Here is a 27,270-nt window from a genome sequence, read left to right on the forward strand (position 1 = left end):
TAAGTGCTTACTGACATGTTTGAAGGCCCTGGGGTTCTCACTGTGCCAGATCACAAAGGGTTTCAATTTGTAGCCTGCAACATTGCCCCCAAGCAAGACTGTTATCCTGTCCTCAAAAGCCTTGAAACCTGACATTGACTTGGCCTCGTTATGGATGAAAGTCTTTCAGGCGTCCGTTTCCAGAATACGGAGGTTTAATCCATATTGAATATTTGCTCTGGCAAGTAATTTTCCTCCACAATCAGCTTATCTAGAGTTTCCAAAAATTCTCCAGCTGCTTTCACATCAGCACTCCCAGACCTACCACTCACTTTCACATTATGTATGAATAACGATCCTTGAATCATTTAAACTACCTACAGCTAGAAGTAAATTCAACATCTTAGTAGGGTCCAGCCTTTTCTTTCAACATCAGAAACAAACTTTTGCTTTGGCCGTGACTGTCATGGTGCTAAGAGGGATACGCTTCTCTGTCTGGTCTTCAATCAAGTCATTAAAAGTTTCTCCATGTCTGATATAGGCCCTTCTCAAATTTTTGTTAGTCCCATTGCCTTCGATGAGGCAGATCCTTTAACAGCTTCTGTCACTTTGTTCTTGTTCTTCAAGATCATAGCTGTGGTGGAATGAGACATGCTTGACTGGCGAGCAATAACCACCACGGTTTTCCACCTTCGTAGTCCTTAATCACGTTTAATTTCATTTCCAGGTCAATTACTTGACGTGGCCTCTTACTGGCAACATTGGCAGTGGATTTTGTACACTTAGGGGCCATGATGAACAAAACAACACAAGATTAAATCAAGCACAAGAGAAAATGATGCAATCAAGCGACGCGGTAGACACGAGACGTATGAGGCTACTGCCGGCATAACTCGGCATATTGTTTTACAGTAAATTTTTTTTATAAGTAGAAAGAGTATGCTCTAAAATAACAATAAAAAGTATAGTATAGTAAATACATAAACCAGTCACATAGTCATTTATTACCATTATCAAGTATTATGTACTGTACATAATTGTATGCTGTATGCTGTACTTTTACACGACTGGCGGTGCAGTAGATTTGTTCACCTACAGCATCACCACAAACACATGAATAATGCATTGTGCTACGACGTTATGACCGCTACAGTGTCACTAGACAATAAGAATTTTTCAGCTTCAAAATAATCTTATGGGACCACCGTCGTATATGTGGTCCATTGTTGACCGAAACATTGTTATGAGGCGCATGACTGTATATGTGTATATATATATATACATATATATATATGTATATATATATATACGTATACATGCATACAAACACATAAAGGTACCTAGAAAAAGGGAAATATAGTAAAATGTTCTCACTAGTTTTCTCTAGGTGGTAAGAACACTGGTGACAATTATTCTTCATATTTTTCTGGAATTTTTCATGTTCGATAACAAACACACTAATTTCAATAATTCCCCAAAGGCAGTTATTATTAGCTTTAACATCTTTTTAACAATAAAAAGCATTAGTAACTGTGGTAGATTAAAGATAGCTACAAATTCTTTGTAGCTCCTCCCACCAAGTTGTGGAGCAGTTCCCCTCGCCTTGAGTCTGAGCTGGCCTACTGGAAGGTGACAGGCCACGGCGAGAACCAAGGGCCCCAGCCACCAGCCAGCACCAACTGTCAGACAGTGAGTGAGTGCGGCCACCTCGGACCATGCAGGCCTGATGCGGCTGCATTAGTGATTCAGGCAAGACCAGCGCAAGAACTGCCTCGCTGACTTATTTCCAAAACCTTGAGCAGATAAATGGTTGCTGTCTGACTACAAGTTTTGGGGTGACTTGTTACATAGCAATAGATAACTGATACAGGAAGAACGAAGGTGAAACATCCCTTCCACGCCCAGCACAGTACCTGTCCAGGGCGTGCCCATGACCTCCTGGCTCCACTCGCTCCACAAGCCGTGCCCAAACTCCTCCTGGGCCCGGAGCTGCACCACGTGCCTCATGCCGCTCCAGGCGTCGTGGATGATGCAGTGATGCTGGAGCTCCTTGACCTGAGGGCGGGAGGCCAGTGACACTGGGGTGCGCCTGGGCGGCGCTGGGGAGGCAGCTCCACGGGGACATGGATGCCCTTGGCCACCCCCTGCCCTTCAGCTGCTCCCCCTCTAGGGGCCAGGGGGTGACTCAGCTGGGCACAGACGCTTCAAAGGGTCACACCACCCTGGAGGCTCAGAGAGAGATGGGCTTGCCCTCTGGGCCGACACAGGCAGAGGCTGTAAGTCCTGCCCCTACCTCCATGCACTACAGATCCTGCGAGCCACACCCTTGACAGGCTTCTAGCCCAACTCTCTTCCCAGGGCACACTGAGCCTCACCAACAGGCCTGTGAAGAAGAGACTGGCCTGGCATTATTATTCCCATTTTATAAATGAGGCAACCGAGGCTCAAAAAGGTTCAGAGTCTTATTCGAGGCCATGCAGGTAGGGAATGGCTGAAGCCAATTTTTTCTTTCTAGTGCCCTTTCTACTACCCCTGAGTATCTAGGGGCACTTTTCTGTCCAGAAGGAAAATAAGAATTTACCATCCATGTTGTGAATGTCTTTGACCGTTCAGCCCGGTATCGGAGCTCAAAATGTAGCCTGTAGAAATATGAGTTCCAGGAAGGGGGGTCTTGCCAGGTGACACTGAGCCAGCGGGGGTTTCTGTCCACAGCGGTGACTGTGATGTTGACAGGTGGGTCCGGCTGCACTGTGGGAAAGGGGAGCATGGCTCCTATGTGGCAGCAAGTACGGTGCAGAGGAGAAACCCATGAAGACTCTGCAAACCCGTAGGAGGCAGGACCCAGGCCGCCTCTAGACCACTTCCCCATGCACATCTGGACAAGGCCCTTGTCTGCCACAGTCAGACCTCTGGCAAGTAAAGCCCAAAAGACACCCGCTCACCAAACCCCTCACCCAGCCCCTCCCTGCCCCTCTAAGAAGTCTAAGAGGAGTATTCAATCAAAGAGAAGGAAACAGCTGGAGGGTAGAGACGGTGGCCTGGGAGAGCTAACTTACAGATTGCATAACCCTCGAATGTTTGGGGTCTGCTGGACTCGCTCCCGGCACTGTTGGCGACACACAGGGACACTATGTAGAACGAGTTGTCTCCCTCTGGGACTGCCAACTGGCAAGAGAACTTCCCGGACTCCTGGGAATACGGGCACGGCTCCTGGAAGTTTTCCACTGGACTGTTCTGACTGTCGGACACAAAACAAGGGCAGGGCTCGCTCTCAGTTTCTGCACTGATTCAGGACGGGAGAGAAGGTGGGGAGCAGGAGTTAGAGGCTGGGGCTCCAGAGACTGACCCCGGGGTCTGAATCCCCGCTCCACACTGAGTAGCTCTTATGACTTTCAGTAAATTATCCAACCTCTCTGAGCCTCTGTTTTCTCATGCGAAAATGAGAATATTAATAGTAGCCACCTCATAGGAGTCTGTGAGGATTAATTGAAAAAAATGAGTGTAAAACATCTAGCTTGCCACCTGGCACAGCGGGGGTCAAAGATGCTCAACTACAGGGCACGCTCAATCACTCATGCATCGGATCTGTGGTGCCTCCTGGCTTCCTGCCACGTCCTATGCTCTCAGCACTGTGGTGGACGCAGAAATGAACCAAGACAGGCCGCACCCTGGCCTCAAGGCACTAACAAAAAAGACTTGGCACTCAGATGACTAGGCCAGCCAGCAGAAAAGCCATTCTAGAAGCACAGAGTGCTGGAGGGGTTTGCAAGGAGGTGGGAGCATTTCCGGCAAGTGAGACCAGGAAAGAATTCTGGGTGATTGAAGATATTCGAGGTGAGTAAGACACCATCTCACCTGGCCTGGAAGCCTGAGACTTCACCCACTTATGACATGTGTGGGCATGTGAGGCCACGGCAGCCACTCACCCTGCCACTGCAGAGACGAATCACCAACCTCTGACTTGGGATTGAACCCTGGGCCCCGGACAAACTCTTTCCTTCTGGGAAGGCTGCCCCAACCTTCCCAGTCTCAGTTACAGCCTCCCTCCAATGCCACCCAGGCTTCCATCCCACCTAACACTGAGAAGGTGGGGTCGTCAGCGGGATTACAGGTGTGTCCCCCTGTGGGGTTTGAGGGCAGGGGCCTAGTCTTTTTCGCCTCATGTCTCTCCCTCAGCCCTCGTGAAGGACCTAGACCACAGCAGATGCTGAACTCACCAAACACTTGTGGAAAGAATGAGCGAGCAAGCGCAGTGGGGTGCAGGTGTGAATGTGCATACACACCAAGAGAAAAAGAGCAGAACACACAAAACATCCTTCCAGGGGCCTATTCACGCCCCCTCAGTTGAAGGGTCCTAGTGGGGCCTGAGTGGGTTCTGGGGTCCCTGAGACTCTCGCAGTGGTTCCCCACCTCCCCTTCCTCAGCTCAGTGCAGATACTGACGCTCCACAGCCCAGGAGGAAGATAGAAGTGCTGCTGGCTGCTGGCAGGAGGAGGGTGTGAGCTAAAATGCCGTGTTCTTTCTCACTCTCACTGTCAACACACAAAGTATTCTAGTTGAAGCGTCAACTGAATAAGCTTTCCGTGGGCTGGTCTGGGCAGCTGCCGGCCACTGTGCAGAACATCCTGTCTGGAGGAACGCCTTCCAGGTCCCAAACAATTTACATCCAAACCCAGCTTGGGGTGGTGGACATTTCTGAGCTTCCCTACTCCAAGTGTGAGCTAACAGTCCTAACGGCAGCAGCATCATTTGCAGATGGGCAATCTACACATTTCTGCGCAGAGACCAAAACATAAATATTACCGCCAGGCGGCTCTCAGGAGACAGACACAGGTGGAAACCAAACCACCCTATTGAAGTCACCACTTGGATTTTTTGATACTCTGATGATTGACAGCTCAAATTCAATTGCAAACATCTGGACTAAGGGGACCTTGGCTCTGGAATGGAGACAGACAAAACTCAGACGGGTATTTGTTTATAGCATCTTCTACCTCCTCTACATCCCTGCCTGCACTCATCCCAGGACCCCCACTTTATGGTCTCCTGAGCCCCCTGGCAGGTGTGACTTCCTGCCCCACAGCCCCCAGCTCCCTCTCCCCACCCTATCCCCACTTCCTCTCACCTGCTTTTATCATGGAAAGAGCCTGATATGCTCAGTCGGGACACGGTTAAGGAACTGGCTGCCCTTCCCCTCAGAGATATTTGCATCTCTTTCAGAGCAACACCCAAAATCTTTGTATTTTGAATGAAATCAGACAGACTAGAGGCTGATTCCTAGCAAAGACACTTACTAGCTAGATGACCTTAAACAAATTAATCAACCTCTCTGAACCTCAGTTTCTCCATCTGTTAAATGAGAAAAATAACCCCCGCTTCCCCATGGCTATGGGGATAGTTAACAGGACAAAGTTCCCAGCACAGGGTCCAGCACAGGGTCCAGCACAGGGTGAGCACTTGATCTGAAACCTCAGTCCCCTCTCATTCCCTCCTCCTCTTCCCAAAGTAATTACTTTCCAATGATAAAGTTTTGGACTCACTGGCCTGCCACTCCCACTTGGCTCCTTTGAGAGCCCCCCTACCACTCCCAGGGCCTCCGTAGGGAGGGAGTGGACATAAACACACACCCAGCCCAAGATACTTACAACTTCCTCACCAGTAACACGGCCTTGGTCGTCGGGGAGGGGGGCCTCCGAGGACTCCACTCACAGCCAACATTGCTGAGGGGGCTCTTCCGGGAGCAGGAGAGCTGGGGCTCCTCGGGAGGAGCTGAGAGGAGAGTACAGCAGGCATGAGGAGGCCAGCACACCTCGCCTCCCTTGTGAGGCGACGGCTTGGCTCAGCACCCCTCCTACCCCCCATTCCCACCCTCCGACCTCCCCAGCCTCCTAGCCCCCCGCCAGCCCTGGAGCCAGCCATGACCCAGGACACTGCGGCCAAACAGCCACACAGATCTAATTGTGGCTGGGAAATTAAAGGACACCAAAGTCCTCCAGTCAGGCTGGGAAGTGGGGGCGCCCCGGGGCTAACTTGCCTGAAGGGGAGAGAGAACAGCTAAAAAAAATAGGGGCTGTGGAGTCACACAGGCCTGGCTGTGTGGCCTTGGGCAAGTCCCAAGCTTTCTCCAGTTTCCTACTATAAAATTAAATGATAATAAAATAATAATAATAATACTGCTTTCCCTCACAGGGTCAATGGGAGGATGACAGGAGATATCAAGGAAGAAAGTGCCTCAGCAGAGGGCCTGGCACACAGGGCGTCTGACTCTCAGATGTGAGGGCGCAAACTACCTGCTACTTCTGAAAAAAAGAGCAGTTAATTTGAGAGCTTAGTATGTGCTACACGGGGTTTTCAACACCATATGTATGTGTGTGTGAGTACACACATACACACACACTCATTTAATTTTGGCAGCAACTCTGAGGTAAGGTAATAAAATGAAACTTATTTTATCGACAAGGAAACTGAGGGGCAGAGAAGTTAAGCTGTGAAGGAGGAGGATTCAAGCCCAGGCCGCCTTGCTCAAGGCCCCAGGCTATTCACCAGTCCACCTCTAGACCTAACTGCACAACAAGGCCAGCTGGACGGTGTCCCCATCGGCCAGATGCCCCCAGCCAGCAGGAACCACTGGCAGATGTCAGTGGGCCTTTTCCCAAAATTCTTGGACCAAGGAAATAACAGAAGTTTGAAGGGTCAAGCAGGGAACTCTCTCTGGAATGCACAGACCCGCCCTGGGAGCTGTCTCCAAGGGCTCTGAGGACACAACTCACCATCCACCAGCAGACACACAGTTCCCACTAGGCGGCCCTCCTGGTAGCACGAATAGTTTCCAGAGTCGTTGAGCTGCAGTGAACTCAGAAGCAGCCTCCTTCCCACGCCAGTCCACCTGTTGTGCTGTGAGCCTGAGACCCCTACGACCCGATTCCTGAGCACCCAGTGGAAGGTGGCATTGTCTCCTGGTTCCCCGCCTGGGCAGGTCAGGACAACACTGGCCCCAGGCGGATGGGTCAGCACATTGCTCGCCACCTCTGAGGAGGGAGAAGACACTCGGTTAGCCCACAGCAACCTGAGGCAGGGACTTTGTTTCTGATTCAGAAAGCCACAAGAGGCTTCAGTACTCAACATCTCTCAACTCCATCCGTAGGTCCAGGCCACCATCACCTCTGCCTGGATTATAGCAACAGCCTCCCAGTGGCCTCCCCACCTCAGCCTTGACCCTCTCTAGCCAGCTGCCCCAGTGAGCCTTGCGAAGCTGCCATCTGGCCACCCCACTCCTTTGATTAGAAAAGGCTTCAAGGGCCTGCCACTGTCCACAGCATGAAGTCGAAGATTCAAGGTCCCGCCCACAGGACCTCCCACCACCTGCCCCCTGCCGACCTTTGAGGCCTCATCTCTCCCCACCCCCCAAGAAGGTACAGAGCCCCTCCCCCTCAGGCTCCCTATGCTCTGCTCACACTCATTCCTCCCCTACCCCACCCCCACACTACCTCCTCCTATTTCAGCCTAATATCCCTTCCCCAGAGGCCTTCCCTACCACTCCCAGCTGGATTAGGCCCCCATTCGGTACTACCTTCCCCACCATGTCCCCTTCACACGCTGCGGTATAATTACTGATTCTGTACCCGTCTTCTCTTCAAGACCCCAAGTGCCACAGGAATAGGCATGCTGTTTTGTTCTCTGTTATATTTCAGTGCCGAGAACGTTGCCCGGGGCCCTCTGAGCACTTGATGAATGCGTGAATGAATGAATGCACGTAGGAACGAATGCCAGGTACACAACGGGACTCACAAGACGCATGAGGACACGGAAGTCTCAGAATCCCAGGGTCTTCATGGTAGGTGTCCCATTTTACAAATGGTAACTGAGGCACAGAGGAATCAGGAGACTTGCCCAAGATCCCCAGCAAGTGAGCTACACAGCTGAGATGCAAACCAGGTCTTCCCGCTCTGCTCAGCACCCCCTGCAGTACCCCACACCTGTCTATTAAACCACCTAGGGCAATGCTTTTTATTCTAGGGACCAAATTGGAAGGTAAAAGAGAACAAATGTGCTCCCCATCCCCTGAAAAAAATTATGTGTGTGCTACTCAAGGAAAAGGATATTAAAGATTAAAGAAATAAGTAAACTTTTTGTTTTAGTATAGGTTAAATAGATTCATAGAATCTAAGATTATAAAGTAGTCTAACCTGGGGCCGGCCCCGTGGCTTAGCGGTTAAGTGCGTGCTCTCCGCTGCCGGCGGCCCGGGTTCGGATCCCGGGTGCGCACCGAGGCACCACTCCTCCAGCCATGCTGAGGCCGCATCCCACATACAGCAACTAGAAGGATGTGCAGCTATGACAGACAACTATGTACTGGGGCTTTGGGGGAAAAATAAATAAATAAAATCTTTAAAAAAAAAAAAATAAAGTAGTCTAACCAATGAATTAAATTAGTCCAGCCAGCTGAGGGAACTGAAGCCAGGGAATACAGCCAGTTTTCATGGTAGGCACACTTGGTCCTTCAAACTACATATAAAACCATTTATGAGCAAACAGCAGCAGCAATAAATCTGGCCAAAGATTTCAGAAAGGCCCAGCAGCAGCCTGGGCACCTGACCTGACCTCCCGCCTGTGCCCCCAGGCCTGGAGGACCAGCATCTCTCTGACCTGCAAAGCCTTCTTGCTCGGGAAGAGGAGATTTTATCTCACACTTGGCAGACTGTCCTTTCTCCCACCCCATCCAAGGTGGCTGTCAGAGATGAGCGACTGAGGATCAGTGACCCCCCAGGAAGATAACACTCCCAAAACCAGCAGGGCTGGTTGTCCAGACCAAGCACCAGCCACAGTCCAGGGACCAGGGACATGGGTATCAAAGGGACAGAGACATCTTCTGCCTGGCATTGACTCCCTTCAAGCTTCCTTCTCACTTTACCACTTTACCACTCTGGTGGAGCCAGAGTCCGCCACCCCGGCACCCTCTGCCCTGAGGCTGGCAGACAAAGGACAGATACAAGTGCAGGGTAGCAGCCAGTCATCTAAGGTTTTTTTCTCTTCAGTACCAGAGTCTTGGACTTTGGATGCGAAAAATGGTTGAATCTGACCATGCAGCCGGGAGAGCCTGGGCAGGTTCCTTAGGCCCCTCCGCCTCACCTTCCGCCACTGTGGGCCGGGGAGGCCTTCCCTCTGTCCTATGCTCAACAAACATTGGAGGAGGCCCCCAGAGCCAGGCACCAGTGAGGAGACACAATCAGGCAGCAGAGAGACCCTGCCCTCAAGGACGGGAGATGTAAGACGCATTCACTGCTGCAGAACTGGGACAGAGGACACAGTGCTCCCCTGAACATCAGCAAAATCCCAGTCCCTAGAAGACAAAATCCATCGAGGGTACTTCCATATCCAGGAGGCTTAAAAGAGTTATCAAAAGCCCTAATTACAGCACACCTTTCATATGTAATCTTCAATAATATATTTGCAGCATTTCAAATATTGTTTTTAAATGTATTATATAATATTGAACACATGCAAACTCATATCTGTAATGTACATGAAAGTTATGAAGCATGAAACACCCCTGAGCTCCTACCGACCTAACCACTAGCCCAGTCATTGTCTCTGAAGCTCCCTCTGTGCTTCTGTATCCCCCAGCCTCTCTGCCTATACAGTGTCACATTTTGGGTTTATCATTCCCTTTTTTTTTTTTGTGAGGAAGATCAGCCCTGAGCCAACACCCGTGCTAATCCTTCTCTTTCTGCTGAGGAAGACCGGCTCTGAGCTAACATCTATTGCCAATCCTCCTCCTTTTCTTCCCCCAAAGCCCCAGTAGATAGTTATATGTCATAGTTGCACATCCTTCTAGTTGCTGTACGTAGGACGCGGCCTCAGCATGGCCAGAAGTGGTGCATCAGTGCGCACCCGGGATCTGAACCCGGGCTGCCAGTAGCGGAGAAGGCGCACTTAACCACTAAGCCACAGGGCCGGCCCTATCACTCCCTTACTTTTAAAAATAGGTTCACCACTCATGGATCCCTAAATTTTTCTTAACTTTGCTTGATATTTGAGCTTTATATAAATGGTTTGAATATAGTCTTCTGTGACATGTTTTTGTCATTCATATGTTTCTATGATTCAGTTACATGTAGCTATAGTTCATTCATTTTCATGGCTGTGTAATATTCCATTGTGCAAGTATATCATTCTCCTGCTGAGGGAGGTTTGGGTCATTTCCAGTATTTGGCTATATCAAAGAGTATGGCTGTCAACTTTCTCACGTGTGTCTCTTGGTGCATTTGCCCAAGAATTTCCCTGAGTAGAACTGCTGGTCCCAGTGTGTGTGCATGTCACATGTGTGCTCTTCCTTTATAATTGAACACACAGTATAATTGAACACACAGTATGATGTGTTTAAGTCCGATGAGCACCTGATGGAGGCTACAGCTCGCCATGTCCAGTCCACATACTGATTTCTACCTGTGCCTGAATCAGGTTAAGTTTAGAAGACCCACTGACACTTCTAAACACTATATCAATACTTTTACTTTTCTATTTTCCACTTGATAAAGCAGCTATAAGGATAAAACCTGACATGGATGTCAAGTTCATGCACAAATTACCACCACTGTAGGAACCAAGACGGAGACACTGCCAAAACAGGACTGTCTGCCAGTGGGTGGCCCCACTGTGCAGTACTTACAACATCCCTCCATCAGCTCATGAGCAGAAATTAGAATTCACAAGGCATCAATACACAAAGACACAAGGCAGGTCGCATGAAAGTCCAAGCAGGGGTCAAGGACCATGGACGGCTCATCCTTTTATTGGCACTTTTCACATGGCACTGTCCTCAGCTATATACAGGTCCCCATCCCTGACCATGACTATGAGACTGTGAGCCCCTGCTAGCACTCATCAGAGAACTCAGTAGGTGCTTAATAGATGTTTGTTTAATGTAGGGCACCTAAGAGGTGCCCACAGGGACAGGGCCTCCACATTGAAAACTCCCAGGAGCACCAGTCATAGATGACACAGTGGTCTAAGTGGTGCCCCCCACGTTGTACAATGGGCAGGCCCTTCACTAGAGACCAGAGGAGCCAGCTTGTCACAACCATGAGATGCTAAGGAAAGAAGATATGAGCCTGGAGCGAGAGGGAGCTCTCTTTTCTGCTTCTGCCTTTGCCAGTTCCAGGAAATATGTTTCTCTGGTCACTTCCCTTACCCCCGGGTCAGATGGAAGCTCTTGCCATGTTTAGTGACCAGCCTGAACAATGGCAGGGGCTGTCCTGTTCCTGCACTCACTAACAATGGCCAAAGTATTTGGGCAGCTCAGAGAAATAGCAAATAAAAAGACTTATTTTCTCTTCCACAAAAGCAGAGCTGCGGGAGGAACATAATGGCCACTTCCTTTGCCAAGAAACTTGAGTAATGGTTTTCTGAATCTTTAAAACTGAGTCACTATTTTTTTTAATGGGGAATGATTAATTATAAACCACTCATTGGCAAGTATTGCTTGTCCCAGCCCTCCTTCAAAATATGTTTCTTCTAGAACCTGTGAATAACACTGTGTTAACCATGCTTTTAAAAGCACTATAGGCAGATGATCACAATCCAATACTCAGAGAGGAAGGACCACAAGAAAATAAACTTGATAACGTCCAAGTGGGTAGTGCCGTCCCTCCCCACCCACCCACCCCCTCAGCCCTCTGCCTCCTGACCTGAATCTCTGACGCAATGCCCATGACACCCCAGTGGCCACACGGGAGTCTCATGGGCTCCCTCTGAAGAGGAAGAAGTGACATTCACAGAATGCCCTCCTGGCACTTCTGCCCACCTCTCCAAACAATGTGACTAGAGGTGATTTCTTCCTCTTCCTTTCATCCTTCTGTAGTTTTTTAATTTTCTGTAAGTTGTTTGTATTACTCTCATAATGAACATATGTATTTAAAACAAAGAAGCTACATAGCCTGGGTCTGCCCAAATTATTCTGTCTAGGGAGGAAGGAGGAGGTGAGGCAGAGTGCAATGGGCACCAGGGAACAGGGCTGCAGTGACAGTGGACTTTTCAGGACAAGCAGCTTTGGAGCACACCTTCCAGGCCAGTGTTTACCCTGCACCCTTGCAGCTCTGTGTTGTCACCTTCACTGGGTTCTAAACCTTTAGCCCTCAGCCCTGCTGACCTGATCCCCTGGTGGACACAAGGCCACCATCCCTTCCTATCTGCCCCTGCTTGTCTGCTCCCAGGAGTGTGCCAGGGCCCTCCCCAAATAGGCCTCCCTGATAGGGAAGGGCCAAAGGGAAGGGCCACAGCAGGGCACAGGTGGGGGGGCTGCTGAGAGTACCCCTTCCTGCTCTCAGAGATGGGCCCCAGCGATTCTCACACTCCCATCCCAGCAATAGGGGTGGTGGTGAGGGATGGCAAGGGGGGTTGGCGTGGAGGGAGGGGCGGTCCCTGCACACTCTGACATTTAACAAAGAGCACGCAATTTAGCATCTGCCCTTGAGCAATTGCAAGCCTGTGCCTGTCCCCTCCTTAAGAATACAAGAATTTTTGGTGCACCCATCATGTGCATGGCCAGAAATCCTAACCCAGAAGAGAATGGATAGTAACTGAACACCTACTATGCACCAACATGCCTCTCCACCTTTTCCATATCATAATCTTGTTTAACCCCCACAAAACCCCGTGGAGAACTTAAAACCACCTATAATACAGGCCTCCCTGGGATAAACGTCCCTGACAGATCGAAGGAGCCAAAAGGAGAGGTAAATCATTCTAAAAGGGAGGGATCCAAGGGAAGAGAGATGTGAGTTTGTGAGTTGGGCCTTGAGAAATGAGTGGGGCGTTTGATTAGTGGAGCCACAGGGAATGGCATTCTATAAAGAGGGAACGGTATGCAAAGGTACGGAGAAGTCAGAGCCGCAGAGAGGGCAGGTACCTGGTGTCCTCCAGGGGTACCCGACCTGACTCTCCAGGCAGAGGTATGTGCAGGCTCAGTGCCCACCCCGCCACCAACTCCAGCCTCCAGGACAGAAGCCAACACTGCTTCCTCCTTCGGTTTATCTTTCAATCACCTTGAGAATGTATCAATTGTCCCCCGGGTTCCTACTGCATCATAAAGCACCACAGAGGCAGGAGAGAGGAGGGGGTAGCCAAGGACCGGGAGGCTTCTTTGTTCTTATCAAGGCCAATGTTGGATGCTGGGTGGCAGCATCCTTCATTGCAGGTTCCTACAAAGAAAAGAGATTCCGCAGAGAAGGCGAAAGCATCTTGCCTGGGACTGAGATCAGAAAAATATCCTCTCCTGAAAACAAACCTCCCCACATCTCCTCCTCCACTGTCAAAGCACTTGGTGTCTGGTCTATCTAGTTAATAGTCAGTCTAGTCACTGACTATTAACTGGGTGGGGTTGGGCTGACACCAATGTAGTCTTGTCTTGATTTGTCATTTAATATAAAGTACATCTCTAAGAGTGGGACGCAGCCTGGCACAGAGGGAACAGCCCTGTGTTGTCAGAAGACCCGAGTTCTATTCCTGGTTTTGCCAGTGACTTGCAGGCAGCCTTGGGCACATCAAAGCCCATGCAGAGCCGCACTCACCTTCTCTGTGAGATGAGGGTTCAGACCAGGATCTGAAGGTCCCTGCTGCCCCTACTCCTGCAGTCTAGCATCTATCACGCTGAATCATTAGCTCTCAGAGGGCAGGAAGCACGTCTGTTTATCTCAGACAATACCCCAGCTTGAAAGAATAATTAATCTATGGATTTATTATACTAATAGTTGATGACTTTTGGCAAGGGACGATGGCCAGGTCATCCCAGTCCCTCAGACAAATGCTTCTGTCCCTAGAGAGCTCGAGGGGAGGGAAATTCCCACAACCTCCCTCACCTCTCATTCCTCAAGGGGAAAAGTGCTTGAGTCTAGTAACCCCTGGCAACCAGTCCCACACCTCAAGGCCCCTGGGGCCCAAGTAATCCCACTCCCTGGGGCACTGGGCGCCCCACCACAGCCGGGGACTTTGCATCACAGCTCTGGGAACTGGAGTTCCTCCCCATCCTGGACCTAAGTTTGGGTGCCAGAAACACGAACAGCTTTGTTGTTTTTCTACTTTTTTCCCTCTTCAAGTAAACGTGCAAATGTCAATAACCAGAGAAAAACACGCACACGAAGACATATTTCTCAACTCCCTTGCAGCTTGCTGTTGCTCTTGCCAGCAAAAACAAGTTCAGCTTCCTGGCCCCACTTATGTAAGCGTGAGGGAACCGGCTGCCTAGCGCGTCACCGCGGACACAGGCTTAGTACAAGCCTGCTAATTCCACCGCCCTGGTTTCTGAGCGGGGACGCTGGGCCAGGCTGGCCGGGCCAGCTGGCAGCACAGGATGGCCTCCAACCTCTCGGGTTGCAGGGGCACAGGATTTCAGAAGGGGTCAAGGGTCCCTTCTCCACAATCAAGGCCTTGATGTGAAAGGAGGTGGCTGTTGAGAAGTCTCCAGGAGAAGCATGTGGGCACCTCATGTCCAAACAGAAACAAATGCAGAATTTGGTCCCACAGGGCCTAGAACAATCCCCAGTGTTCTCTGTCCCCTCTCCCTCCATTCTCCATCTAAGGACTGAAACCAATTTCCAGACTTTGGATGAAATAATAATCACAACAATCATGACCACTTATGAGCACTTACCGCTTTACCTAAGAGCTCTCGACTCCTCACAACAACCCTGCTGAGGAGGGAGGCTTGTCTTCATTTTACTGTCGAGGCCACGGAAGTTCAGAGAAGTTAAGGAACTTGCCCAAATTCACAGAGCTAGTGAGGGAGGGCATCTACATGGGCTCCAGGTGAGTCTGGCCAAAGCCCATCTCTCCCGGGGCCAGATGCCCCGCTATGTCCCACCCCCAGCTCCCCCTTCTCTGGGCTACCCACCACCCTCCCTCTCTCCCAATTTCCTCTCCTCTTCCCTGCTCTTCTCATGCCTTTCCACCCATCGCAGAGGCTCGGGGAAGGGAGTCCTAGGGTTGAAGCCTATGTGTAAGGGGGGAGCGAGCCAGCCCTGCCACACCTAATAGTACTTGGGGTCTCTTAGAGGGAGACAGGAGCCAAGCATCCTTGGCCTTTCTCCCTCTACCCCACAGCAGCAGCACTTACAACACGTTATAGTTTAAAAGTGTCCCCCCCAACTCCCAATCTCTCACGTGTCCCTAAAATTACCAGAACGTGCCCCCCCTCCCCATTTAGGGAGAGGCCAGCCGCAGGCTCTAAGCTACCGCCCCTGCCACCTTCTCTCACTCAGCTCCCACCCCCACCTCTTCCACAGCCTCTTCTCCGATGGCAGCCTCCCGAGGACAGCCCCCGCCCTCTCCTCCCTCTAATGTGTTTGTACCTCTGTACCTGCCTGTATTTGTCTTACATTTGGCGGAGTCAGTATTTACCCTGGCGTGGCCTCCTGTCCGTCCGTCCACACCGTGGACTGTCTACCTTTCGCAGAGAGGGCCTGGGAGGTTCCTTTGGACCCATAAAAAGGTAACGCTGGATGCTGACTCAGACACCAGCGCGTGTGACCAGCTCCTCAGGAGAAAAACATTTAATCCTCCCCTGGCAGCATCAGAGATAATCAGCTGGCCCCCGGCCCAGAAGGTCTGGCCTAGGTCACCTCTCAGAGATTATAAACTAATTAGAGGAAAAGATATAGAAGGAAGGCAAACAATCCAGCGTCCCCACCCCCACCGAACCCCAAGAAGCAGATAGAGAAATAAAGAGATTAAAGGCTGAACTGAGCAGGGCCAATGCCCACAGAGGGACACATACACGACTTGGGTCCAGAAAGGGGCTGAGTTGGGGCTACAGCCACAGAGTGGGTGCTGAGATAAGGGTCGCTCTTTTAGGGCCGTAAGGAAGGGCCCTTAAGGATGATTCAGGCCAACCCACCCATATAGATAGATGAGGAGAACCAGGGCCCAGAAGTCACACAGCTAGTGTGTAGTGTAGCCAGGACGGAACCCGGGCCCTGGGACTCTCAGTCATGTTAACCCCACAGCCTTCCCAAGAGTACAGCACAAAGAGTCCTGTCTTCCCATCTCTGAACTTGGCCCCAGAGTCTAACCAGAAGCCTGGCCCACATCAGGGTCTTTTACATGTTTGTGGAAGGCGGGTGGAAGGGACCTGACATACATTCCTCCCTCCCATCCCAAACCATATCCACCACTTCCCACCTGCCCCCAGCTTCCCCTCCCCCACTGCTGTAGCTATAAGGAAGCAAAAGTAAAGATTTAAGATGTCACAAAGTGGAGGTGTGGTAGGGAGTGACTGGAAGGGGAGGCCCCTGGGCTACCCATCACCAGCCCTGTTCTTCAGCTGAGTGGTAGTGACATGGGTGTGCTCAGCTTGTGAAAATTCATCAAGCTGTTCGATTTACGCTGAGTGCTCTCTTCTGCACGTATATTACACTGCCATACGCAGTTTTATAAAGGCCCTCAAGTCCCCCCTCCTGCATTCCCACAACTGCCAGAGCTCAAGCCTATGTCGCCCTCCCCATCCCCACATGCCATGAGCTGTGTACACACATGCATGCACACACACACACACATACACACACCAGTCCCCCTCACTACACGTCCCTGTGAAGGAAGCAGTTCAGAATGGAAGAGAAGGCACATCTACCCTCAGGGAAACTGTGAAACCTGGATTCTGGCTTTCCTGCCCAGCCCGTTCCCCTCATAAATAAGCCACATCAGGCCCATCATGTTCTGAGATAGGAAGACTCAGTATTGTACATATGTCAGTGCTCCCAAAGTTAATCTCTAAATCTTGCTCGAGCCTAACAAAAACACCAAGACGACTTTTTTTTTTGAAACTAGGCAAGCTGATTCTAAAGTTCAAGTGGAAAAGTAAACAAGCAAGGATCGCCAGGAGAGTTCTGAAAAAGCAGAGAAATAAGAGGGGGATTAGCCCAACCAAACTTTAAAGCATATTAGAAAGCTACAGTAATTAACACAGTATGATACTGGCACATGAGGAGACACACCAAACTGTGGAAGAGACTAGAAAGTTCAGAAATAATAGTAACCAAAAATAGCTTAGTCTGTGCTATTGAACTGTATACTTTAAAATGGTTAAGATGATAAATTTTATGCTATGTGTATTTTACCACAATTTCAAAAAAATAGCTTAGTCTGAGTGTTGCCTACACACAGGCACTGTTCCAGCGTGCACATGGATTACCCAACCTGACCCTCCCAGCAGTCTATCCTACCGAACAGGAGGCTGGTTATATGGCTAATTAGGGGTGAGCCTGGATTCAAACCCAGGCAATTCGGCCTCAGAATTTGTGCTTTTTTTTTTTTTTTTTTTTTTTTTAAAGATTTTATTTATTTTATTTTTTCCCCCCAAAGCCCCAGTGGATAGTTGTATGTCGTAGCTGCACATCCTTCTAGTTGCTGTATGCGGGACTCGGCCTCAGGATGAACGGAGAAGTGGTGCCTCGATGAGCACCCGGGATCCGAACCCGGGCCACCAGCATCGCAGCGCGCGCACTTAACCACCAAGCCACAGGGCCGGCCCAGAATTTGTGCTTTTAACTACTCACTATGCTGAGAGGCAGTATAAACCCAAGTATATACAGTAATTTGGTAGATTCTAAAGGTGACTTTTAAAATCAGCGGGGGGGTGGGCCGGCCCTGTGGCTTGGTGGTTAAGTGCACGCGCTGCAATGCTGGCGGCCCGGGCCCGGATCCCGGGTGCGCATCGAGGCACCACTTCTCCGTCCATCCTGAGGCCGAGTCCCACATACAGCAACTAGAAGGATGTGCAGCTATGACATACAACTATCTACTGGGGCTTTGGGGGGAAAAAAAAATAAATAAAATCTTTAAAAAAAATAAAATAAAATCAGCGGGGGAAAGATGAATTATTTAATAAACTATAAAGGGACATCAGGTTATAACCAGGGGAAAAAAGTTAAACCCATACTTCATACTTACTCCACAATAAATTCAAAATGGGTCAAATATTTAAATGTAAAAAACTCTTAAAGGTACCAGGAAAAAAAAGAATCCTATTAAATATGATAAAAAACCTAGAAGTCTTAAAAAGACTGAGAAATCCAACTACATTTTTAAAAAAATCTGCATGGCAAAAACCATCCCCCACCCCAAAATAGTCAAAAGACAAATGACAAACTGGAGAAGAATTTTCACAACTCCTATCATAGATAAAGGATTAAATTCTTTTTTTTTTTTTTTTTTTTAAAGATTTTATTTATTTATTTTTTCCCCCCAAAGCCCCAGTAGATAGTTGTGTGTCATAGCTGCACATCCTTCTAGTTGCTGTATGTGGGACGCGGCCTCAGCATGGCCAGAGAAGCAGCGCGTCGGTGCGAGCCCGGGATCCGAACCCCGGGTCGCCAGCAGTGGAGCGCGCTCACTTAACCACCAAGCCACGGGGCCGGCCCAGGATTAAATTCTTTAATATATTAAGAGCTCCTGTAAACAATACGAGAAAGACCAACAACCCAATAAAAAAATGAGCAATGAATATGAACAGGCAGTTCATAGACACAGATTATGCAAATATCTCTTAAACATGAAAAAACCTGTACAATCTCACTCAGAGAAGATAAATGCAAACTAACTCCACACAGACACTATTTTCTGTGTAGATACCAGTTTAATAATACACTTTTGGCAAAGGTGTGGGGACCCAAGCATTCCTTCATTGTTGCAGGGAGGAGAATTGGTGCAACTTCCATTCTCTCTCAAAATTACAAATGCATGTGGCCTTCGACCCACAGATCCCGCTTTGAGGAATTTATCCTGCACGTGTTCTTGTACTCACGCAGCGTGAGGGGTATGCAAAGTTATTCCCCACAGCGCCGTCTGTAATGGCAAGACATCAAAGGGAGACAGGATAAATAACCTCGGTGTATCCATATAACAAAATACCAAAGAAATTAAAGCAGAAGTTCTTTATTTAACCTAAATGAACTCTTTCCTAGTCCACTGGGTGCAGTGGTCAGGAGTTCAAGCCCAGGATTCAGATACACCCAAGTTCCAACCCTAGGTCAGTCACTTGCTAACTGTGTGACCTTGGGCTAGTTTCTCAACGTCTCTAGGCCTCACTTTTCCCATCCATAAAACGGAAATAATAATAACACCTACTTCAAAATGTTGTTCTGAGGATTACATTAAATAATTAATGTTAAAACCTTAGCAGTATTTTCAGGACATACCTAATCTTTCAAAAAATCTGAGCAAGTGTATTTATTACCCCACTGCATTAGTGCGTCTTTCCCCTCTTCTGTGAGAGTCCTCATACTATAGCCTCCCACTCCTCCCACCTAAATGGGCTCTTAGGATCAATAACATCTATCAAGCACCCACTTTTGTTTGTTACAGCCTTATTGTTCTGCCTAGGCTTGAAGTGACTTGTCCCCAGGTCAGCTGTCTGGTTGAGTGGGCAGCCAGGAGACAGTCTTGGATCGTCTGACCCCTAAGCTGGTTTCTCTCTGCTACACCAGCTGCCTCTCTTGGAGACACAGAAAGCTCATTATAGTGACATGTGGTTGCAAAACATTCTCCTGACTGAGTGATATGCATGGATATGGGGTAGTTGGAGGGGGTTACAGTGCAACAGCTTAACCATACACTGTGGCCTTCAGTACTCTTCAACACTTAAGAGAAGGCAGCAGCCACTTCCTGAGGCAAAAGCGAAGCTGTCTCTGCGACACCAATGGGTGTGGTGTTGGTGAGTCTCTAATAAAGATACTGCGAAGAGAGACAAAGACCTTGACCTTGCCGTCCCTGAGCTTTGGGAAGGGTGGGAGTTGTTGGCAACACACGTGATATAGTGGAAAGAGCAAGGTTCAGAGCCCAGTCTATCACTTCCTTGTGTGTGATCTTGAGCGTGTTACTGAACCTCTCTGAGCCTCAGTTTCCTCTCGCCTACTCAAGGACACTGCTTCAGCAATTCTCACCTGTCTGTCTGTCACTTTTTGGTCTCTACTAAATCATTTCCATCAGCATGCAAACATGCTGATATTTCAGTCACCTTTTAAAAAATCCCTTTTCTTGACCCCACTTCTCCAGCCAATGAGCACTCCATTTCTCTACTCTCCTTTACAGCTAAAATCCTCAAAAGAGTAGCCTACACCTACTGTCTCCAGTTTCCCTCCCCCCATTCTCTCATGAATCCACTCCTGGCAGCCTTGGGCCCCCATCATTTCACTCCTCATGTCAAGGTCACCAATGGCCTGCCTGTTGCCACGTCCACCGGTCAAGTCTCAGTCGTCCTCTTACCTGGCCTCTCAGCAGTGTTTGACTCCATGGATGGCTCTCTCCTCTCTGATACCCTGTCCTCACTGGGTTTTCAGGACACCAACTCTCCTAGTTTTCCTCCTACTTCACTGGTCTCACGTTCCCAGTCTCCTCCCTTCTTCCCGCCTGAGAAGGTTGACGTGTCCCAGGGCCCAGCTTGGAGCCTCTTCTCTTCTCCTCTCCATCTCCACTCTCGGGCTAGGTGATCTCAGATACTCTCAAGGCTAGAAATCACATCCACCCTCAGACAACTCCCAAAGTCATACCTCAGGCTCAGTCCTCATTCCCAAACTCCAGACTCCTGTATCCAACTCCTCAGCATCTTCCCGTGGCTGTCTAATAGACGCCTCAGTCTCAACACGTCCAAAACTCACCTGCTGATCTTCCTCTCCAACAAAACCTGCCTGTCCCACAGCCTATCCCATCTATGCCATGGGTCTAACACTCCTCCCACACAAGGCTGCTGTGCAGAGTTAATGAGATCACAGATGCAAAAAGCCCGGCACAGATCCATGCATACAGCTGTCACTCAATACAGTAACAGTTACTAAAACCATCATGTACAGAGGGAAGACCAAAGGATGCTTTTTAGAAAAGGAAGCTGGGAGATGTAAGAGAACTGAGAACAGGAGCTGGGGAGACAGCCTGGACTCAGGGCCCCAGGGACACACTCCTAAGGGTAGAGCCACAGGCAGAGCTGGTGGGGGCGGGTGGAGTGCACCTGAAGAGGTGCAGCTAGAAGTTGGGCCTGAACCCAGGACTGTGCCGGAAAAGCCCAACTCGGCCAGAGACTTTGGACCTCTTTGGATCTCAAGCCCAGAGGAGAGAGGAAAGCACACAGATTAACTACCCAAATGAAACTCCCAGGGGCTTCACCAGACAGAGGATCTGAGAATTAAAAGCCTTTCTTTGCCATCTTCCCCTTGCCACTCCAGTCCTCAAAGATTCTCTCCCAAAGACTCGTACCTCAATGGCAGTTAATGACACATTTAGCACTTCCCTGTCCAGCTGGAGTCTAAGAGACCCAATGGCTGAGGCCTGGTCTCCCCAGAGACACCCCCAAGCTTCGCCAGGGCAGGAGGCACGCATGTGTCCCCAAGGAGCCCCCTGCTCCAGAATCTAATAGGCCTTTAGGGTAGTACCAGACTGTTAAAGAGGAGGCAAGAATTTTCCTACCCAAGATGGGAGTATAAAGAATCCTAAACTTTTTTTTATATTTCCTTTGGGCCTTCATTCAAATAGCATCTTCCGGGTGAGAACTTCTTTGGCCTCCCCTCGAAAGGACCAATTTTACATGCCCCCTCAACCTATACACACAGTTCCTACATCCCTCCCCTGCTTGATTCTTCCTCCTTAGCAGTGGTCATATCATACTCTGTTTCTAATTTACATCCTCACTAGAATGAAGCTCCAACGAGCCAGGAATTTTTGTCTGTTTTGTTCACTCTGCATCTATAGCTCTTAGAATAGTGCCTGGAACACAGTAGGAGCTCAAAATATTTTCTTCAAATGAATGAATTATTAGCTCCACTTATTCAAGTGCTTGCTCTCTGCTAGGGACTTTTCTATATCTATGTACAAACTTACTGAGCTCATTTCACCTTCATAAGCGCTCCAGGAGGTAGTGTAATTATCTATATTTTCTAGAGGAGGAGAGTGAGTCTCCAAGAGGTAAAATCACCCAAGTTCACGTCATTTCTACGTGGCAGGGCTGGGCAGAGAGCTGTCTGGTTCCTAAGACTTAACCGTTACCTGTGCAAGATGAGCTGTGTTCAGGTGGAGGAGAGAAGGTCTGGGGAGGGATAAAGGAAGAAGCAGCAGAAAACTCTGGAAGGAACTGCTCAGTGCTCTAGACCAGCACCATCCAGAGACCTTCTGTGATGATGGAAATGCTCTATATCTGCACTGTCCAATACAGTAGCCGCAAGTCACATGTGCTATTGAACACCTGAATGTGGCCAGTGCAACTAAGGAACTACATTTTTAATTTGATTTCACTTTAATTAATTTAAATTTAAACAGCGACACTTGGTAAGTGGCTAGCCTATCAGAGAGCACAGCTCTAGACCTTTAAGACTGATCAGTACGGGAATGCACGCACTCACTCACAGGTGGGGAGCACGGAGGCCTGGTGGGAAGAGGAAGTGGAGGAGAGGAGAGGGGAGGGGAGGGGTGCATATGAACAGCAGCGAGCACCTGGGTGCTTTGTGAAATCCTTACCAACACCCTGTGAGGGGAGGATTTGTTTACCCAGTTCGCAGGGGAAAAAACTGAGGGTCGGAGATGAGGGAATGGGGTCAGGGTCAGCGTGCCTGCTGCCTCGGGTCTTGGTCCTCAATTAGAGGAGCTTCCTGTCTCCATCTCCCCCTACCCCCTAGACAGTTTGTCCTTGGGTAGTTGGTACCAAGCGGGATGGGTCAGAGAGCTGGGTTTGGCACTTGACCATTCTCAAGCTTCTTTTAGGGTGGAGTCTGGGTGGCTGATCCCACACAGGCCCCATAGGGCTGTACATGTTCTCAATAAATGTTTGCTGCAATGAATAAACAAGGGGCAGAGCCAAAGCAGGGAGAAATTTCTGGCAACTAGAAGCCTGATGGGGGAGGGCCTTCGTTCAGTTCCTCAATTGCACAGGTTAGCCAGTCATCCTCAAACTTGTGAATCAAAACAGGCATTTGTTGAAAAGGAGATTTCTCGAGCTTCACTCTCAGATATTACTTTTTGGTAAATCTGGGGTGGGGACCAAGAATCGGCATTTTTTAAGCCCCCCCTCCCCCACCCCCCAACACACACACACACACACACACACACACACACCAATTCTGGCACAACTAGACCCAGAACTTTTGAGAAATACTGATTTAGGGTGAGGCTAGGAATGCAGGTAGGCACTGGGGGCAGGAAGAGGTTGCCCTAAAGGGAAGATCAGAAGTTGAAACAGGACTTTGGGAGACTTAAAGGTGAACGTGCTCATTTTGTGTATGGTCTTGCATTGCAGAAGGCGGAAGGAGCCTGAGTCATCCGTGTCCAGGCCTTCCACGCCCAGCACCTAAGTCCCAGCTAGTCCAGGCCCCTAGATGGCAAGGACACCTGAGCAGTCCTGCCAGCTCTTGGGCCTGTGGGCAGCCACTGGTCCCGAGGAAAGCACGCCTCCTGGCTATAAGAGCCCATAGCCTGGAGAGCCAGTGGATTTCCCCTCTAAACCAACTCCAGCTGCCGCTACCCAGTCAGCCCCTCATTTCTCCCAAGCGAGACATCTCACAGTCATTTGCTCCATGCTTCCTGTACAATGTCTTTATTTTTACTCTCAAGTTTGTGGGCTGAGTCTGCGTGGGTGTGGGAGGGGAGCTGGGTATTTTCTACTTCTCTGCATTTTCCTTCTGTGCTGGGAGGGCTTTCACTTCCTCCCCAAACTCTCGGTTCTGCCTTTCACGGGCTATTCAGGCCTTGAGCCCACCTTGCCCGTCCTTCCTAAGCACCAGGGAAACGGAGAACTGACTGCAACTGGCTACTCTTGAAGTGCCTTGTAACCACCTGGGAACAAAAGGAAGCGGCCACCACAGCAGTAACCTCCTTGGGGCAGGTGCCCTGGAGTTTGGTGTGAGTAGCAAGAGAGGCGGGCAGGGGAGCCTTGCTCACTCCCCGGACCACCCCAAACCTCAACCCTGCCTTGTATCCCTCTAACACCATGGTGGGCAAGCTAAGGCCTCCTCTTCCCTTCCCTTGGCCTCTTCTGCCCCAACACTTAGCCACCAGGGGTGACTCCCAGCTTGCCTCCAACACACCCCCAGCTCTGCTGGGCTAGTTCTACATCTGGGAGCCTTGGGGATCCACACACTGGAGCACACGGCCATGGAGGGGTGGACCTCCACCAAGTGAGCCTGACAACCTCCCATCCCAACCTTTCTGAACCTCAGTCTCTTCTTCGGAACAAAGCATATTTAGATCCAGTGGATAATTAGAAAACCTATAAAGCACAGAAGGCCTCAATCAACACTGGCTGTTATCAGCAGGAGTAAGAAATGTGTGCAGAGAAAAGAAATCCCTTTACTTTCCTCTTTCAAGCACAAGGAGCACAACCATCCAGAAAGCAAAGAGAGCTGCAGGCACACCAGCTCTAGAAGGTTATCTCCCAGCAGGGAGAGAGGGGCCAAGGGTGTTCACCCAGGGTGGCAGCGCAATGCAGTCCAGCAGTAGCCAGAGCCTTCCCTGCCCCCTTGGTTTTCCGCTGTGTCCTCAAAGACGCTCTCAGACCCTAAAATAAACCTCTGGAGAAGCAGTTGCCCAGTTGTCTAGTCGAGAGACTAGACACGCAGCTGGGCATGTCGCCAGAGCCCATAGAAAGGCCGGGCTGCTGGGAGCAGATTACAGTCAACAGGAGCAACAAGCGCCCACTGCCCTCCGCCTCACCCCTCCTCCTCTCGTCTGGAAGGGGAGCCCAGTGTGCGCCGGCCCCAAGACGTCCCAATCCCTGGCCAACCTCCCCACTTAGGTTAAATTCCCAGGGCTGGGGCATACAGTTTGCTAGAGCCAGTGCATGCAGCAGGAGGGTCCGTGACTCAGCGCCCATGATGTCAGTCCCTTCACAGTCAGGGCACTGTCATCCACACATACACCCCGGGGGCTGAGGGGAGAGCCAGGCGAGGTGCCCCCCCCCACAAAGCTGAGAGGCAAGAGGGACTCTGGTACAAAGAACACCGCAGGCGGGAACTCCACCCCGCTAGGGCGCGCACTCGCGGGCATTTCCCCTTGGAGTAACCCAGGGAGCAGTTGTGTAAAGGCTCTTGGGGGCACTGCGAAGGAGACACGTGAATCGAGTTTCTGAATACACACCAAGTGCTGTACGCAGACCGCAGACAGCTTCCCGGCCACAGGGCAGTCACACAGAGCGCGCCCGGCCACAGGCGCACGGCGCAGCAGGGAGCGCACAAACGACCGCCCGCGACGGAACAGCTGGGTCAGCCCAGAGCCCGCATCTTGTGCCCGCGGGGACCTAAGCTAGCCACTGAAAAGGGGAGCTGTCACCCCTCCTTTCCTCCCTCCCGCCGCCCCCGGTCTGCGGCGGCCACAGCGGTTTCCCCCACCCGCCAGCTGCCCCAGCCCTCCAGGTGCGCTCGAAGCCCTTACCCAGCGCAGGGCAGCCCCCTTGGGCCAGTGCCGCCCCCGGCGCGGCAAGCAGGGCGGTCAGCAGCGCGCAGCGGACGGCCAGCATGCTTCCTCCTCCGCTAATGCCCCATGGTCCCAGAGAGGCGGGCGGGCGGGTCGGGACCGAGCGGCCGGGGCGGGGCGGGGCGGCGGGCGGGCTCAGGCCCCGAGGGCAGCCCCCATCCCCGGGGGGGCCGCGCTCTGCACGCACGGCGAGTCCCGGAGTCCCGCGCCGCGCTCGGCTCGGCTCCCTCTGGCCGGGCTCGGTGTCAGTGCGACTTCCCACTTGCACATGACTCAGAGCAGCGGACAGTCCTGGCAGCGCAGGAAAACATTTGAGGAACTCGCGCTGGAGTGTCTTTAGGCCGTCCCAGGGTGCTGTTACGAAAGCCCCAGCGGATGGCGCAACAGCCCCGCGCACCGGCGGACCAGAGCGGGTGGCTTCCTGGCGCAGCACCGCACCTGAGCCGCGAGGACAGGAAACCCCGAGCCCGGCGGGGGCGAGCTCTGCCAGGACCCTCCCCAACCCCTCCCGGTTCTGTTGATGAGAGGAGGGGAATTAGACACCACTGGCTCTTTTTGATTTGGGGTTTGATGAACAGGATTTCGCTGTGAAAGGAACACCTGGAGAGCCCTCGGGGAGGCGATGTGCCTCTTACTGTTACAGTAGATCAGTGCTTGGCAGCCCGGGTTGCCCCTTGAAATCACCTGGGGAGCCCTAAAAGCCACCGATGTCTGGGTGTGTCCCCCTACCCCCCACCCCCACCAAGAGATTCGATTTAATCGATCTGGTATGAGGCGTGGCCAGCGAAGACTCAGTATCGTAGAGGTACATTCTCTCTGCGTGCCTGCCTCTTCCCTGCAGGCTGCAGCACGGCAAGGACACGGTTTGGGCTTTGGAAGCAGGCGGGTAGACCTGGATTCCCATGCAGACCTCCACCTCCTGGGTCTGTGACTGCTGTTCGCAGTCTGAGTTTCGGTTTCCTCATCTGTCAGATAGAAATAAGAAAGTGTATACTGGTCAGGATGATTATGAAGATTCCAGGAGATGGCATCTCTCCACCTGACACAGGGTCTGGGCCACAGGTGTTCCATCGATGTCAAAACCTGCCTATCCACCCTCCTGATTTGACAGATAGAAACTGGTTCTTGGCTTTCAGGAGCAACCACAAAGACCTCTTGAAAGGGCCCATCAAGGTTACCCAGGGAGCCTAAAGCTGACAGGGTGGCCTCAGAGCCCAGTTTGGAGGGAACAAAAAATGCTGAAATAAGGTCTAGGCTGAGAAGCTTCTGGACCAGCAATTGCTAATTAGAATGTGCTTTTTCACTTTGGGCTTCAGGCTGATCCTAACCAGGCTCAAGGTTCGTGGGGCAGCTGGAATGGGCATGGCCTGAAAGGAGCCCCCAAGTGGATAGGATCTGGCATGAAGGGACAGAGCTTCTGAAATGCAGACCCCGTACATCTGGGTCTCTCTGTGGGAACCACCCATCAGCAGTGCTAGGTAAAACCAAGCACATACTCTGACCAACCCATGACAGAGGCTGGTCTGGGTAGGCTTGCTTCAGCCACACCCATAAACAGAGAAAAGAAGGCATACGGGAGGGTAGATCTTTAGGCCACTAGCCCTCTCTCCTGCTATTTAAAATGGGGTTGCAGCAGGGCTGGAAGGTGGTTCTCGTTGTGGTTGCCCTCTTCCCCTCTATTTGTGGCAGATGCAGACCTGAAAATAATCAAAGGGAGACTACAAGCTGCCAGCCTGAAACCAGAAGGCTGCAGAAAGCCCTCTGTTCAGATCGAGTTTGAAAAAGCCCAAGAACAGGTGTCTCAGACCCCACCTGGCATCTGCACCAAAGTGGGCCTCCCCCTCTCTAATCCAC

General features: G+C 50.7%; 1 protein-coding gene across 4 annotated transcripts in view; it reads right to left on the reverse strand.

Moving 5' to 3' along the window:
* Positions 1 to 26,091, reverse strand: part of IL6R (interleukin 6 receptor) — a 54,457-nt gene extending 28,366 nt beyond the window's left edge. The window contains exons 1-6 of one of the 4 annotated variants that reach the window (XM_014791925.2): positions 25,375 to 26,091; positions 6,750 to 7,007; positions 5,625 to 5,748; positions 3,036 to 3,262; positions 2,561 to 2,727; positions 1,893 to 2,034 (exon numbers count right to left, since the gene is read on the reverse strand). In XM_014791925.2, coding sequence (XP_014647411.1) covers positions 1,893 to 2,034; positions 2,561 to 2,727; positions 3,036 to 3,262; positions 5,625 to 5,748; positions 6,750 to 7,007; positions 25,375 to 25,459 — 1,003 coding nt within the window. In that variant the 5' untranslated portion in view covers positions 25,460 to 26,091. Of the gene's footprint in view, positions 1 to 1,892; positions 2,035 to 2,560; positions 2,728 to 3,035; positions 3,263 to 5,624; positions 5,749 to 6,749; positions 7,245 to 25,374 lie in introns of those variants that run through there. The other 3 variants (XM_087442470.1, XM_004436110.3, XM_087442484.1) reach the window with 3 other exon arrangements.
* Between the last annotated feature and the right edge of the window lie 1,179 nt (positions 26,092 to 27,270).

This window comes from Ceratotherium simum, chromosome 2 (genome assembly GCF_057802395.1).
Source record: "Ceratotherium simum simum isolate JZ-2026a chromosome 2, ASM5780239v1, whole genome shotgun sequence".
In the NCBI taxonomy this organism is placed as follows: Eukaryota; Metazoa; Chordata; class Mammalia; order Perissodactyla; family Rhinocerotidae; genus Ceratotherium; species Ceratotherium simum.